General features: G+C 31.5%; 1 protein-coding gene across 1 annotated transcript in view; it reads left to right on the top strand.

Annotated features, from left to right (window-relative positions):
• LOC127718743 (transforming acidic coiled-coil-containing protein 3-like) overlaps window positions 1-16,692 on the top strand; it is a 41,437-nt gene that overhangs the window by 5,026 nt on the left and 19,719 nt on the right. The window contains exons 2-6 of the mRNA XM_052224798.1: window positions 1,520-1,690; window positions 2,571-2,755; window positions 8,999-11,737; window positions 13,508-13,578; window positions 14,176-14,231. Coding sequence (XP_052080758.1) covers window positions 1,526-1,690; window positions 2,571-2,755; window positions 8,999-11,737; window positions 13,508-13,578; window positions 14,176-14,231 — 3,216 coding nt within the window. The 5' untranslated portion in view covers window positions 1,520-1,525. The remainder of the gene's footprint in view (window positions 1-1,519; window positions 1,691-2,570; window positions 2,756-8,998; window positions 11,738-13,507; window positions 13,579-14,175; window positions 14,232-16,692) is intronic.

Here is a 16,692-nt window from a genome sequence, read left to right on the forward strand (position 1 = left end):
GTAACTTGACAATTTTAACCAACATTTATAATGAAAATGTGAAAATTAACAAGCTGCCGGATCAAGTATTAAGGGACAGCGGCCAATTAAGACGCTGCGGGATCTACAAAAATATTATGAAGGCGGTGCGGCACCGCAGCGTCATATCGGCCTGGGGAGAACACTGATATGAGGTATCTATGACCTACTGGTTTTTTCAAAAAGGTTTCCCTAATTTCCAAAGTTCGTTTACTTTCAGAGAGTATTATATAAATTGTTGCACCGAACTCAGTAACTTTTGCAGACCCGAATTTCTGGAACGTTCAATTTATATTATTCAGAAATTCGGGTCCGTCAAATTTTACCGAGTTCTGTGCAAATATTTATTAGTACTGGAAAATATAAAATAAAAGTTTATCACCTGGATTTACGCAATCACAAGAACTACAATTTTTTAAAACATTCATTTCCAGATTTTTTAGCCATTTCCTGTCCACATATTGATCCCATTTTTATTTGATATGAAAACATATGACACATATGCATTTTTATGACTATGAAAATCGCAAAGTAAACGGAAATTGTAAAAATACGAAGTAAGCTCTGACAAATAAATCTAAGCCCAACAAATGTAAATATAAACTCAACAGTTAGCAGTGAAAATTGTTATTAGTACGAAAAAAACATATCACATGAGGATAAAGTTGGCTGATAATGTTTTTTACAGAGACTTCCAGATCATAATGTAAAACAGGGACTTGGAATATTTTTCAAGCTGCATGATATAATAAGCTGTGGAACTGTAACTCTTATGGTCCTTATGATATATTTTGACCATGTTGACAATTTGGGATTGTCTGCAAATTGTCAAAAATATAATAAGTTATAGCTACGGTTCCACATCTACATGTATGATATAATATGATATGATCAAGCAATTAAAATGAAAAGTATGACTTAAGGAAAATGCTACAGATATTTGTCAAATCTAGTTACAAATGTATGTCTCCATGAAAAAGGAAAAAGCATGCTAGCTAAAGCACTATTTATTGTGAAAAATTATGATGGGATATGGGCAAGAATTCGCTAATGAAATTTTTAGGGTCAATAGTGTTTATCCAATAAAAAAATCATGCAAATATGGAGAATAAACATTGTTTAAATATCAAAGTGGGTTAATCTTTATTGCCACATGCAAAAAAAATGGATCTGATCAAAAAAATTAACAAGAAATCAGCACTTGTTATCTGCCGCCAATGGAAAATTATAGATAAAAAGTGTGACATTTCTGCAGTGGCAAAACCCCAAGTCATATTTAAAATATGCCTGAAAAATTGTTCTACTGTAATAGTTTATTCAAAATATATGAAAAGGGGGGTAGTCAATCTCTCAGCTGCTCTCCTATACCACAAAATGTGTAGCAACCAAGTATAAAAAATAAGCGAGTGCAGAGTGTTAATTTTAATGATTGGTGTAAATTCATGTATACAAGATAAGTACAAGTTTATACTTATACTAATATGAAATTGACTTTTTTCAGTGAAGAATGAATATCAGTAATTTAATGGAATTTTCACTGATGGATGATGAAGAGAATCAATTCAGTATTCCTTCATTGGCACAGACTCCCGTAGTCAAGAACTCTATACTGAAACCTTCCACGAAAGATAATCTCATACAACTATCAACACCTGTTCATAAAAACCTCAAGGTAAGGGCATGGAGAGTTGTCTCATTGGCACTCGTACCACATCTTCTTATTTATTTGAATAACAAAAGTCAACTTGACCCTGTAGCTGGCCAGGCTTAATCAATGTGTTTTGGGAATGATTCTTATACATGTTATATTCCCATTTTCATTTTTGGGAAGTTTCTATGGAAAAGTTTCTTTTATTGTGACCACAAGGCGTAATTACCTTCACAGCTGAGCTAATGTTTAAACGTTACAAATGGGGATTTTCAAGGGATTAGTAAACAGGTAAATACATGTAAGGTGCTTTCAGTTTAAAACAGACAAACAAGAAATATCATTGGCCCATAAGAACCCTGCATTTAAATTTGAAATCAAAATTAGTTCCAGGGTAAGTTGATGATTATAAGAATCTTACATGATTTTGAATTAACCATGTTAACTCTAAAATGGAAATGGATCCTTTCACAGAATCATGCTGGATTAATAAAAAAAAGTACGAAAACTCTGGATAACTTTGAAGACTGGGATGCAACTTTATATGGTACATTTGTAGATAATTGTAGCACATTTTTTCTCCAGCAACACTATGCTCGATATTATATTTTATTTTGACACAATCACTTAAGTAAGTCTGTTGTTTAAAAGGTCGTGTAAAAATAGGGAAAAATTTAAATATATTTATGAAAAAAATGAAAACAACACGTTATAATCTTCATGCGTCCGAAGCGCTTTCCTGGATTTACCTTCATCATGAATGCTCAAAGCCAAATATTTGAATGCCAAGGATGTATAAGGACCAAAAACATTGAAGAGCTATAAATTAAAAAGGAATGACTTTCTTGTACATTTCATGGGTTTTTCAATTGAAGTTTTAATTTTCATACTTATTTTTTTTCAGGTAAAATTTCAGACCCCACAGACTGCACACAAAGTGACACCAACAAGGTACGAACAAATTAAAGAATTAGATGATCAAGAAAATTGGGCAGAAAGAACGACAGTTGTATTAAAGTGTGATCATGAAGAAAATACTAAGAATGCTCAAGCTATTTTACATGACCTTATTTACCAGTGTTTAGATAGGTAATTGAATAAGTGTGTAATTAGATATAAGAAGATGTGGTATGAGTGCCAATGAGACAACTCTCCATCCAAGTCAAAATTTATAAAAGTAAACCATTATAGGTCAAAGTACGGTCTTCAACACGGAGCCTTGGCTCACACCGAACAGCAAGCTATAAAGGGCCCCAAAAATTACTAGTGTAAAACCATTCAAACGGGAAAACCAACGGTCTATTCTATATAAAAAACGAGAAACACTTATGAACCACATCAACAAACGACAACTACTGAACATCAGATTCCTCACTTAGGACATGTGCAAACAATTGTAGCGGGTTTTAATGATACCAAACCTTCACCCTTATCTGAAACAAAAGGGCAAAGTCAAAATAAATGGTTCCCTGCATATAAAGCAATATTTATCAATCATACTGATCATTTGATTGAATAAAGTAATTTCAAATAATGTGGCTTGATGTGTAGAATATTACTGCAAAATATCTTTGGAAAATCTCAAGTATTAAAAAAATGACGTTAAAAAAAGATGCCAAAATTGTCAGGAGTGCAACACTTTTTTGTGACATTTTGAAAAAATGCTTTTTTTTAAAGACACATCAAATTGTTGTATGGAGGTATGTGCCTTAAATTCTAATTTGTTTTACAACTATTATGTCTTAGTGATGAATTAAGCTCAGAATGAAGCTTTTCCGTTAAACCATTTTGATACAGATGTGTTTTGAAAAAAAGTAGTGCCCTGTCAGGAGTGCAACACATAAATTAGTACTACTGAGGAATAGAATGTTTTTTTAATAAATGAATCACACCTAAACATAAACAAAAGTCAATCCTGTAAAACAAATTTGTCCTTTCCAGAATGAATACTTCATTTACCTGATTATTGGTATAAATAATGTGTGAGAGTCAAGTAAATAAGGCCTCCCTATGAGTGTCAGGAGTGCAACTTTGAAGTTTAAAGACTCACACCTAATAAATACAAAAGCCAACATATTATTCTGTTTTATTTTTCAAAAGATACTATACTAGATACAAGATTGCACCCAAAGAGTAGCCTGATAAACAAGGAATTTATCTTTTTGAGCCATTTCTTTGATGTCAGGAGTGCAACAGTTTTAAAATTTTATTTTCTTGGACTTATATTTTAAGATAATATCAGCTCCTTATGACTTATTTGCATCTAAACATGTTTTCTAACTATTTAGGCTACATGTATGAGTTATAATAAATTTCTAAAGGTGAATTTCAAACCAGGACTTTGATCCAAGAATTATTTTTTGTCACAAGCAAAAATATCTGAATGATGAATTTTCATATTATTTTCAAATTATGGAAGCTTATTGTCTTAAACTTTGTCTTTTGATTAGGAAATAACCATATTTCAATTTAAAAGTTTTATAATGGTTTCATGTAATACTAATTAAATTATTATAATTGTTATAACAAACAATTAATTTTGTTGCACTCCTGACATGAATTTACCATAACAAGCAGTTTTGCACATTTTGAGTTCAATTTTTATGATCCAACCTTTGAATGAATGAAAGATGGGAAAGATGGTTGTGAAACTGAACTTTAGAAGAAAATCAGACAGGCTAAGTGCATACAAACACACCATCAAAGTCAACAACAACTTCAACTTTGAGGAGTAGAAAATTGAGAAAAACACTGAAAGAAGATCCAAATCTGAAGGACAAACTAGACAAATATAATCAAAGAAAGTACAAAGAAAACAAAACAATGTAAAACTAAATTCAAAAAACATAGACCAGAATTAAAAACACATATGAGAAAATGAAAACAAAACAGAGAAAGTGGCAACAGAAGAGAAGAAGAAAATTGACACAAGCTAAAAAAAGTGCAAACCAGCAGAAAATTGTCCAGTCAAGTAGCAGAAGTACAGATGCAGTTACAATACCTAGAAAAATCAGAAAGAGAAGTCAAAGAATAAGACATTATCTTCCTGACCATCCCAAACCTTGGGCTAAAATAATTGAGCACATCATATCCATGCACAGCTACACCAAGGTGGTTGTCCGAGTTAATGAGAACTGATGGCAGCTGTGTGCAAGAAATTGATGAGTCTTGAACATGTTGAGTATAAACAAAGTTGAGGAACCCCTCAAAGATCTGAAAACTGTTGAAAAGAAAATGGCATTTTCAAAGAGTCCCTTAGTTCTAAACTTTTCAGTTAGCCTTCTTATCTTTTTGAAAATGCCAGTTTCTTTTCAACAGTTTCCAGATGTTAAGGGGTCTCTCAACTTTGTTTCCACTTCGACACCCATCAATTTCTTGCACACTTCCATCAGTACTGATTAGTTCTTACAACTGCCTTGGTGTAGCTGTGAATATAAGGTATTCAATTGTTTTAGGCCAAGGTTTGGGTTGAAGAAGGAAGAATTTCCTTATACTTTGTCTTCTCTTTCTGATTTTTCTAGAAAGTGTATCTGCACCGGTACTTTTGCTTCTCGACTGGACATTTTTCTGTTGGTTTGCAACTTTTTTGGTTTGTGTCAATTTTCTTCTTCTCTTCTGTTGCCAATCTCTGTTTTGTTTTTTTCATTTTCTCCATCTGTGTTTTTGTCTTCAGGTCTAAGTCTTTGTAATTTAATTTTACATTGTTTTGTTTTGTTTTCTTTGCTTATACTTGTCTAGTGTTTTCTTTAGGTGAATCTTCTTTCAGAGTTTTTCTCAATTTTCTGCTCATCAAAATTGAAGTTGTTGTTGACTTTGATGGTGTGTTTGTATGCACTTAGCCTGTCTGAATTTCTTCTAAAGTTCAGTTTCACAACCATCTTTCACATCTTTCATTCATTCAAAGGTTGGATCATAAAAATTGAACTCAAAATGTGCAAAACTGCTTGTTATGGAAAATTCATGTCAGGAGTTCAACACAAATAATTGTTTGTTATTACAGATATAATAATTTGATTAGTATTACATGAAACCATTATAAAACTTTTAAATTGAAATATGGTTATTTTCTTATCAAAAGACACAGTTTATGACAATAAGCTTCCATAATTTGAAAATAATATAAAAATTCATCATTCAGATATAATTGCTTGTGACAAACAATAATTTTTGGAAAAGTCCTGGTTTGAAATTCACCTTTAGGAATTTATTATAACTCATACATGTAGCCTAAATAGCAAGAAAACATATTTGAAGGCAAATAAGTCATAAGGAGCTGATATTATCTTAAAATATAAGTCCAAGAAAATAACATTTTAAAACTGTTGCACTCCAAACATCAAAGAAATGGTGCAAAAAGATAAATTCCTTGTCTATCAGGCTACTCTTTGGGTGCAATCTTGTATCTAGTATAGTATCTTTTGAAAAATAAAACAGAACAATATGTTGGCTTTTGTATTTATTAAGTGTGAGTCTTTAGACTTCAAAGTTGCACTCCTGACCATTTATAGGGAAGCCTTTTTTACTTGACTATCACACATTATTTATATCAATAATCAGGTTAATAAAGTATTTATTCTGGAAAGGACATATCTTTTTTACAGGATTGACTTTTGTTTATGTTTAAGTGTGATTCATATATTCCAAAATCATTTATTCCTCAGTTGTACTAATTTTTGTGTTGCACTCCTGACAGGGCACTACTTTTTTCCAAACACATCTGTATCAAAATGGTTTAATGGAAAAGCTTCATTCTGAGCTTAAATCATCACTAAGACATAATAGTTGTAAAGCAAATTAGAATTTAAGGCGCACATCTTCAGACAACAATTTGCTGTGTCTTTAAAAAAAAGTATTTTTTCAAAATGTCACAAAAAAGTGTTGCACTCCTGACAATTTTGGCATCTTTTTTTAACGTCATTTTTTTAATACTTGAGATTTTCCAAAGATATTTTGCAGTAATATTCTACACAACAAGCCACAAAATTCAGCCCATTCTAAAACAGCAAAGACTGCCATTTAAAAAAAATAGTAGCGTAATGTGATGAGACTTGAACTTCTGTATACAATAAGTAATAGATATGAAAAAGTTCAAAAATATTGTTTAAATGAAATTAAAACGTTAAATCTGAAAGGTATATACACTTCATCTAGAAATCATGGGCTATTTTGATGATATATAACTGTTTTGATATGATATATACTGAGTGTCAGGAGTGCAACAGAATGGGAGAAATGAAGTACCTTATACAGGTAATAATTTAAAAAGAAATTATAGTTCAGAAAAACTTTGAAGATTGCAGATCTCTTTATAAGTTGTCAAACAACAATTCTGCTGAATATTTAATAGAATTTAGTTCATAGTTTGGTAACTTAACCTGATTTTAATAATAATGTGTCAGAGAAATCAATTTAAATATGAACTGAAGTGCATAAGATGCATAAGTTAAAATAGAAATAACATTCAAATGACAGATTTAGGTCTTTATAAATCAGCAATGATTACAAATTTTTAAAAATCATGAGTATTTTGTTCTAGTTTCTGTATTTTTTGTTTGGTGTATAATATGTCAGGAGTGCAACAAAAACAGGGGAAATTGGATGTATTTTCTTTTTGATATATCTTCTTTATTAAAAGATTTATCAATCAGTTTTTTTTTCCTCGGTGAATTTGAAGAGGGTTCATTTTAATATGGAGAAGTTTTTTTATCAACTAATTGATGATTTATGTTTTAATCAAAACTTTTTCAATCAATTTTAAGTGAATTGATACAAAAAAAAGCCAAAAACGTAAAAAAAAAAGTGATAATCAAAGAGGAGATTATTAATCATTGCATCAAAAGTAATGTTTGGATCTCTGCAATTAATTGGGGTGAAAAAAATATAAATATTTGATATTGTTTGTCTGAAATCATATTCCAAAAATGTATACTTGATTTAAATTTTGTTTATTGGTTTATGTCAATAAAGTTTCAGAACTTTTTTATTTCTTTATACTTTTTTATATCCTTTTGGATTTATTAACTTAAATGTATATGTATCAAGATACAACAAAAGAAAATGCACTGAAACAATGTTGAAATTTGGTCAAAAATTTAAAATTTGGACCATTTATTTTGACTTTGCCCAATAGTGTAACATCACAACATGTAGGTATTTATGCATGTAATGAAAGGGATCAAGATTTTGGTATTTTTTTTATGAAGCACTTTATGAATCTTTAATTTGAAAACATTGATGTCTTAATTGCAAGGATTTTTAAACTATTTGAAATTTGATTCAGACATACATTGTTTATTTGCTTTATCTAGATAAATTCACTGAATGTGAATCAGTCTCTCTTCCCTTTCAATACTTTAAAGTTTACATCAGTTTTCCTTGAAATTATGGGAATCATATACTATTAGTTACACAGTGTGCAATTGTCCTAATACGTGAATTTATCGGGTCAATAAAATTCATATCGGCATCGGGTGAGGTGAAGCCAAAATCCGATATGAATTTTATTGACCTGATAAATTCTGTATTAGGACAATTGCACACTGTGTAACCAATTTATCCTGATTTTGTTATCAAACCACTTATTCAGATATTTTTTTTAAAATAGTATTTAAAATATTAATTATTTGGACAATATCAACCAAATATATATAGATATTTAATCTAAAACTGTGAAAAATGAAAAATATTAAGATTTTTTTTTTTATTAAGTCAATGGTATAAGGGAGATAATTCGAATTGAATTAATAAAAAATTGCATTGAAATTTATTAGGACAATATCAGCCAATCAAATTGTGAGAAATTACTCTAAATCAGGATAAATAAATTTATATCATTGATGATAATCAAATGTTAATATCAGCAATGTCTTTGACAAGTTCGAATATCAGTGTAGATCCATCAACAGGAGTTGTGCGCATTGGGAATGTATATTATTTGGAAAATCTCATTGTAATCTCTTTCATCCCTTTATTTAAGGAATAATAACCATGTGATCAAGATAACCTTAAACAGACGAAAGAAATGTAAAGATTATAAATACATATTGAGCAGTGCATTGCTATAAAACAACACAAAATGAATAACATACTGTAAATTCAGAAATTTTGCATTCATTTATTATTGCGATTTGAGGAAAAATGCACACACTTGCAAGATTAATTATTGTGATTTCAGGAATTGATACATACAACTTACAGTACTAAATATACTGTAGGTTATTCATATTTGTTTAAACTAACAAGCACTGTGAATGTGTAAGCCAATATCAGTGTTTATTTTTGATATACTGTATTTTATTTTAAATACAATGGAAAAGTGTTATTTCTTTGCAGCAACAAGGCAAGCAATGATGAGGACCCTGTGAAAGACGACAATGGTCAAGTAACAGTGACAGGAACTTCATTACCAATGGTTTCAGAAGAGACACAAAACATCAGTGATGACTGTATCACAAAAGCTGACAATTTATCTTCTCAAGGTCCTGAAAATGTGCAGAAAGTTGAAAAGGAAACCCCTGGTTCGCCAATCATCCCAGCTAAGTCTGGGGGATATTCAGTAGATTTTGACAATTTGGATACTATTGATCCATTTAAAGCCAAAGGGGGTTTGTCGATTTCCCCCTCTTCACAAAAAATAGAAATATTAGCTCCTGGTGACAATCAGGCTGAGAGTGATAGTGAAAAGCTGTTAGAAGACATTGAACTCCTTGATATAAAATTAGAAGACATTGCTGATATCACTCTCTCAGAAAACGTGCCATGTGAAGAAGGGGACACAACTGTTATTGAAAACAAACATTTGGGAGAAGGGGGTGTAATTGTTGATGAAAGCAAACAGACAGAGGACAAAGATTTAACGGTGATTGAAAATAAGTGCAAAAATGAAATTGATGATATTTCACCAGAAATTAAAGAAAATAAACAATCGCATGATATAGATCTTGAAAGTATAAAAAATCCGTTTGCGACAACAAAACAATTAGCCAATTCACCACAGGTTAACACAACAAGCATCACTTCTGAATCAACACTTGAGAAAGAAAACCCATTTGCGGCTTTAAAAGCAGATATTGGATCGGTTGAATCAGCCACCAATTCCAATTTTCTTAACTCACCTTTAAAATTGCCAGCTGACTCGTTTGTATCAGAACCAACCATCATAAACTCTCCATTGTTGAAAAGTACAGAAAACCAACCTTCCATTGATGAAGAGATAAATCCATTTGCCACCAATACTAAGGTAGCAAATTCACCGGCTGTATATGCTGATCCTTTTGCCACAAAGTCAACAATGGCAAATTCACCGGCTGTGGATGCTGATCCTTTTGCCACAAGGTCAACAGTAGCAAATTCACCAGCTGTGGATGCTGATCCTTTTGCCACAAAGTCAACAGTAGCAAATTCACCGGCTGTGGCTGCTGATCCTTTTGCCACAAAGTCAACAGTAGCAAATTCACCGGCTGTGGCTGCTGATCCTTTTGCCACAAAGTCAACAGTAGCAAATTCACCGGCTGTGGCTGCTGATCCTTTTGCCACAAAGTCAACAGTGGCAAATTCACCAACATTGGATAGAACACAAGATCCCATGTCCATAAAGTCAAAGGTCCCAAACTCACCAAAATCTGATGTTGATTCAATAAATACATCTGAATTGAAATCTGAGATACCCAAATCACCAGCACAAAGTTCCCAGGATCCATTTGCTACAAAAACAAAGGTTGCAAATTCACCAGGAATTAATTCAGATGAAAATCCTTTTGAAACAAAATCTAAGGTTCCATGTTCACCAGCAATAGGTTCTGAAGAGAATCAATTTGCAACTAAATCAATGGTTCCAAATTCACCAACTATAATTTCTGAGGTGGATCCTTTTGCTACAAAATCAAAGGTTCCCAACTCACCAGGAATAAGCACAGACGAAGATCCATTTACAACAAAATCAAAAGTTCCAAATTCACCAGCAGTAAGCTCCGAAGATGACCCATTTTCAACTAAATCAAAAGTTCCAAATACACCAGCAGTAAGCTCCGAGGCAGATCCATTTGCTACAAAAACAAAAGTTCCAAATTCACCTGCAGTAAGCACAGAGGAAGATACATTTGCTACAAAAACCAAAGTTCCAAATTCACCGGCAGTAAGCACAGAGGAAGATCCATTTGCTACAAAAACAAAAGTTCCAAATTCACCGGCAGTAAGCACAGAGGAAGATCCATTTGCTACAAAAACAAAAGTTCCAAATTCACCGGCAGTAAGCACAGAGGAAGATCCATTTGCTACAAAAACAAAAGTTCCAAATTCACCGGCAGTAAGCACAGAGGAAGATCCATTTGCTACAAAAACAAAAGTTCCAAATTCACCAACAGTAAGCACAAAGGATGATCCATTTGGTACAAAAACAACAGTTTTAAATTCACCAACAGTTATAAGCTCAGAAGATGACCCATTTACAACTAAGTGGAAGGTTCCAAATTCACCTGCAGTAAGCTCAGAAGATGATCCATTTGCAACAAAATCAAAAGTTCCTAGCTCCCCAACACAAAGCACAGAGGAAGATTCAATTGCAACAAAAGCAACAGTTTCAAATTCACCACTTAGAAATTCAGACGAAGACCCATTTACAAGCAAATCAAAGGTTCCAAATTCACCAGCAATTAGCTTAGAAGAAAATCCATTTGCAAGTAAATCTAAAGTTCCTAACTCACCAACAGTTAGCACAGAGGAGGACCCATTTGCCACAAAATTAAAAGTTTCAAATTCACCAACTGTTAACTCAAAAATTGATCCATTTGCAACTAAATCAAAGGTTCCTAATTCACCTACAACAAGCTCAGAGGAGAACCCATTTGCAGTAAAATCTAAAATTGGGAATTCACCAAAACACAATCTAGATGACATTGACCCATTTGCAACTCAATCTAAAGTACCCAGTTCACCAAAAAATGATGAGGTCAAAATACAGGACAGTATAAAACAGACAATTGGGGAAGATGCCTTTTCAAACAATAATCCATTCTCACCACAATATCCAGCTGTAAACATCACTTCAAAAAGAGGTGCTACAGAATCATCAGGGTAAGAAAATAGCTAGGAGTTTTAGAATACTGTGGATTCATAAGGCCAAAAAAAAATATATGTCTGTTTACGGTTACCCGACCGACCCTACTTTTGAGCGCCGACCCTAAGTCATTTTATTTCTGTCGTAAAGTGAAGTATAAACTGAACTCATGTCAAAAGCGAAGTTAGTGTTGCAGATAATATAAATCAATTGCTGATACATCCCAATGTTCACAATCAATATGACAGCTGTTTTATTGCTGATGAAATAAACACTTTGCTGCCATTTTTTTCCAACCAATTACCAATGGAAATAATCCAATCATTAAAAATACAGGTAAACTCTGCCCATTATCAACTCGCACCCACGACAAGACGAAACGGCATGACTCAAAATCATGTCACAAAAAATAAAATAAAGTGGAAATACCGACCCACCTACACTATTTTTTTTAAAGTATGTAACCTTAAACAGACATATATTTTTTTAGGCCTTATATGTGTTTCAGAAGACTGGATTCATTTATTTTTTATGGATACCTATTTTTGTGGATTGAGAGAAAACTGTTGTTTTGTGGCTATTTGATTTCTTGTTTTTCTCAAAATCTGCATACAAACCTATAGTAAATTTGTACTTTGTTGAATATTTAAATTTGTTGTTAACCTATACCAATGAAATCAACAAAAATTGGTATTCCATGAAAAATAACAGTAATGATTCCACATTATATAAAAATCAAATGTACAAATATTTGTTAGGAACATTAATAATTTTGTGAAACAGAATTTAAGCAATTCAAATTGGTTGAATATGTTTTAACAGGCCTATGATTTTTTTAAAAGGACCATTTGGTTTTGGTTTTTTGTTTTGTACATGTACATAAATCAGGTGATTGGTTTTCTTGTTTGAAGTCTTTTACATTTTGTCATGTTGGGGCCTTTTAAAGCATGTTATGCAGTATGGATTTTTCTCAATGTTGAAGGCCTTACCTGTAGTTGCTTCTAGGTACCTCATTTGATCTTTGGTAACTTCTTTTTACTATATAAAATTTACTTGTAGAAGTTAGAAACCAATTTAATCCCAACAAAACTCTATTATGGCTAATTAAAACCATTAATTTGGTGCAGAGAATTTCAGTTTGATATCTAAAATCACGACAGAAGTTCAAAGATCTAAACTTTTTCTTTCAATTGTATGTGTACATTTTTTTAATTTGTAAAGGGAGTTAAATCAAGGCAATTTAAGTTTTATACGTATACTTAAGAAGTAAATTTTAAAAGTCTTCTTTTTGGACAGATCCTTAGCTTAATGATAGCAAAGGACAATAATTATCTTATAAGGGTTTGTTTATTTCAAGAGTTAGGCCAAAGTGGTGGTTTTCTTTATTTTTCATCTGCTTACTATTTCATGATCAGAGGTTAAAAAAAAAAACATTTCTCAAAAAATCTCAGAATTGTTTTTAGGGATTTTAAATATGGCATTGCAATTTTAGTCATGTAGAAGTATATAGTTGTATATAATATTGTATTGGAAACTTATAAATTCATATGTTACTCTCTCAATTGATAATAAACAAAGGTAATAAATGAATTTTAAGATTTAACTAGTAAAGAATAAAACATTGTTCTTTGCACAGCTTCATAAATTCTAAAATTACATTGATTAGTCTCTCATTCTGGTATCTGGTTTATTTTTTTTCTCACATAACTGTGACAGAGTGGTTAAGGGTACCAGATAACTTTTTACTTTTAATAATCATGATAATTACTATAATACCTATTTTTCAGAAAACAAGATAGTGGACTACTAAACCTGGGACTTAGTATTGATGAAGACCAGTTTAAACCTGCTTCTGATGGTAGGGTGTACTATTAGTGACTCCAAAACTTGTTTACTCCCCCCCCCCCCCAAAAAAAAAAAAAAAGAAATCATGAGAAATTCACTGTTATGTCATGACCAATTAAGTGTATTTTTAATATGACAATTTTTGTCAAAACATAATATCTTAAAAGAGATTTTGATTTAAATGTTGAGAAGTGAACAGCTGTAAATATGATTAATTAATCTTCAAAAAAAACTATGACCCTAATTATTTTATAAGTAGTTGTCTCAATTGCAAACATATTGGAATGCTATTGAACCATTATAATAAATCTACTTTAAGGTAGTACCAAACACCTTGACTAAAATTAATTTGGCTCGTTTAATTTTCATAAAATTTTGACAAAATATTTACTTTGACCCATTGACCAAAATATAAAAATTTCAAAAAACTTGAACCACACACTTTATCGGAAAATTTCATTGGATATATAGCAGTTTGGCAAACACTAATTTTGATCATTGAGAAGCTCTATATTTCCTTAACAATAGAATGTGATTAAAACGTTCAGCTGATTTTTACAGAGTTATCTCCCTGTAGTGTTATGTACCACCTTAATTTATTATTTTTCAGTTTTTAATGACACTGCAGCCTGGGATGCATTAGAAAGTTTTGGATCATGTACATCAGTAAGTTAAATTCTCTCACATCCTTATATTGTGCCATTTTTTTTCATTTCTTAGTATAATTATTATCTTGTTTTTATTTTATTAAGAACAGAAAAAAGAAGGTTTGATAAGAGTTATTTCCAATAAAATTATCAAAAATGCCAGAACTGTCATGAAATAAATTTTTTCATTAAATATAACTAGTGTAACATAAACAGATTATTTTTAATATACATGCCATTTTGGACTGGATGTAAAAAAGTTCGTATTATCTTCATTTAGTCTTGACACTAGGTTAAAAATTCTGATTATCATTTATTAAGCAAAAAGTATAACAAAAATACTAACACCAAGGTCAATTCAAAAAGGGAGAAAATTCCAAAATCAAACGGTATCAATCGAATCAACAGAACAAGTGAAAAACAGCTATTATCATGCAACCAATTTACATAAAAGTCCTTGTGGAGACCACAAAAACAAAATGTTCAGGTAATGGTATTATATTAGGTCATGTTCTATGAATGATAATATAGAAATAAGAAGATGTGGTATGATTGCCAATGAGACAGCTCTCCTCAAGGGACCAAATGACACAGAAATTAACAACTAAAGGATATCTATGTTCTTAACATATTTGAAATAAGTTGACAGCCAACTCACAAAAACTCATAAACTTATTGTGCTTATTGTATTTACCAAATGATGTGTATTTTATGGATTCATTAGAACTTGGTTTATATGTTAGTTAAGATCATTTTTCAAGACCTGAATTTGTTAAGTATTATAATTGGACAATATTTATAAAGATTGTTTCTCACGGACGTTAAGTCTCAACAAAGTCTTATTGAATTTTAAGTGCAAAAATTTCTACTTTATCATTTGCTTATGAAATTATAATCTCCATTTCGCTCTCATTGTCATTTAAGTTAAAAGGCATGTTCTAGACTTCTTTCATTGTCTTTGTTTTGAAATTCTTCATATTTTGGTTGGATAATTATAGAATATAACTAATCCAAGAATTCAAGTACAAAATTCATGAATCAGTGTTGTTCAGTCACCAGTTGGATATTTTTCAATATTTTAATATATAATATATGATCAAATAATGATGGCCTTTAGCAGTCATAGCAAGGAATGGTTGACTCAGTAGTTTGCTTAGGCCAAAATAAATAAATAGTGTGTTTCCGGTTTCCCGACCCTACCTCCGTTTCTGACGCCGACCCTAAACATTTTATTGACAAAAATAAAATAAAAAAAATATTAAAAATCCGTATTTTTCGGTCTGTCCGGATTTGACTATTCGTTTAGAAAACTACCGATCTTTAAAACGTTTGATAGCAATTACCCATATAGATAAATAAAGCGTTTCAAGAACCAAGATTTTAAATAAACAAGCATGGCTTTTTCACAACCGTGCAGCGTATTAGCTGTCAAATATGCGAAATGTGATCACATGGTTGAAAAATATAATGACATTAATTTCAGATAATTACGATATGATGAATCTTTTTAAAGAACACCATGATGGACCTATAGACGAAAAAATACGAAGTTAACCATTGTTAACGCATTTTGCTCAACTTCTTTGCACAGGTACAAGACAAGATTTTTTAAATATTTGTATATATAGTGAATAATGTATTCAGTATATATACATATATTAACAAAATCTCGTTTTGTACCTTGCTTCTTTGAACCAAAAGTCAGAATCGTTTCAGGTTGTACAGACTGTATCTAATTCTGTCGGTTAATTGACAAATAATTTAAGAGTAAAATGAGATCAATTTACTGTTAAAATCAATCCAGCTTTTGTTGTGAAAAATGCTCTTACGAATGTTGTAAAAAATTGTTCTTAGGGCAATATAAACGGCTGTTAATGCTTTTGAGCATTTGACAGTTTGAGTTCACGACGGCAAGGGGGCAGACAATGTGTAACGAGAAATAAAAAGCTTTTCCCAGTAGGCAGACATGGTGTATGATTCATGTTCATTCATAAATGAATCTGCCCCGGCACCATTTCTACTTTTATTCTTTTATATTTTCTCTAGCTGGTCCTACAACAGCTTATACTAGAGAAGGAAAAAAAATCATGTCCTATTAATATCTACAATTTTTTTCCATAGATTTAATAAGACAAGGATTTCACTCTTCTCAGAACCTGGAATTTTAATATTTGAATTTGTCAGAACCCCCCTCTTCAAGATTAAATTCTGTCATACATCAAAACACATCTATATATTAAATAAAAAGGGTGCAAGAGTATTACCCCTCGAAAAATCATTATAAGCCGCTGCTTGGCATCGATTTGCAGTGTTTTTACACCTAAAAAAAAAGGGGGGTTGGGGTAGGAATCTGTTCCCACATGTATATCCTGTGTCATTTACATTGTTAGGTTCAACGAGGCCAAACATAATAATACCATGCCAGATTTTTCACTGCCATTTTTGCTTTAAGATAATTAATCGACAAGAACATATTCCTA

This window comes from Mytilus californianus, unplaced genomic scaffold (assembly GCF_021869535.1).
Source record: "Mytilus californianus isolate M0D057914Y unplaced genomic scaffold, xbMytCali1.0.p SCAF_10, whole genome shotgun sequence".
Classification (NCBI taxonomy): domain Eukaryota; kingdom Metazoa; phylum Mollusca; class Bivalvia; order Mytilida; family Mytilidae; genus Mytilus; species Mytilus californianus.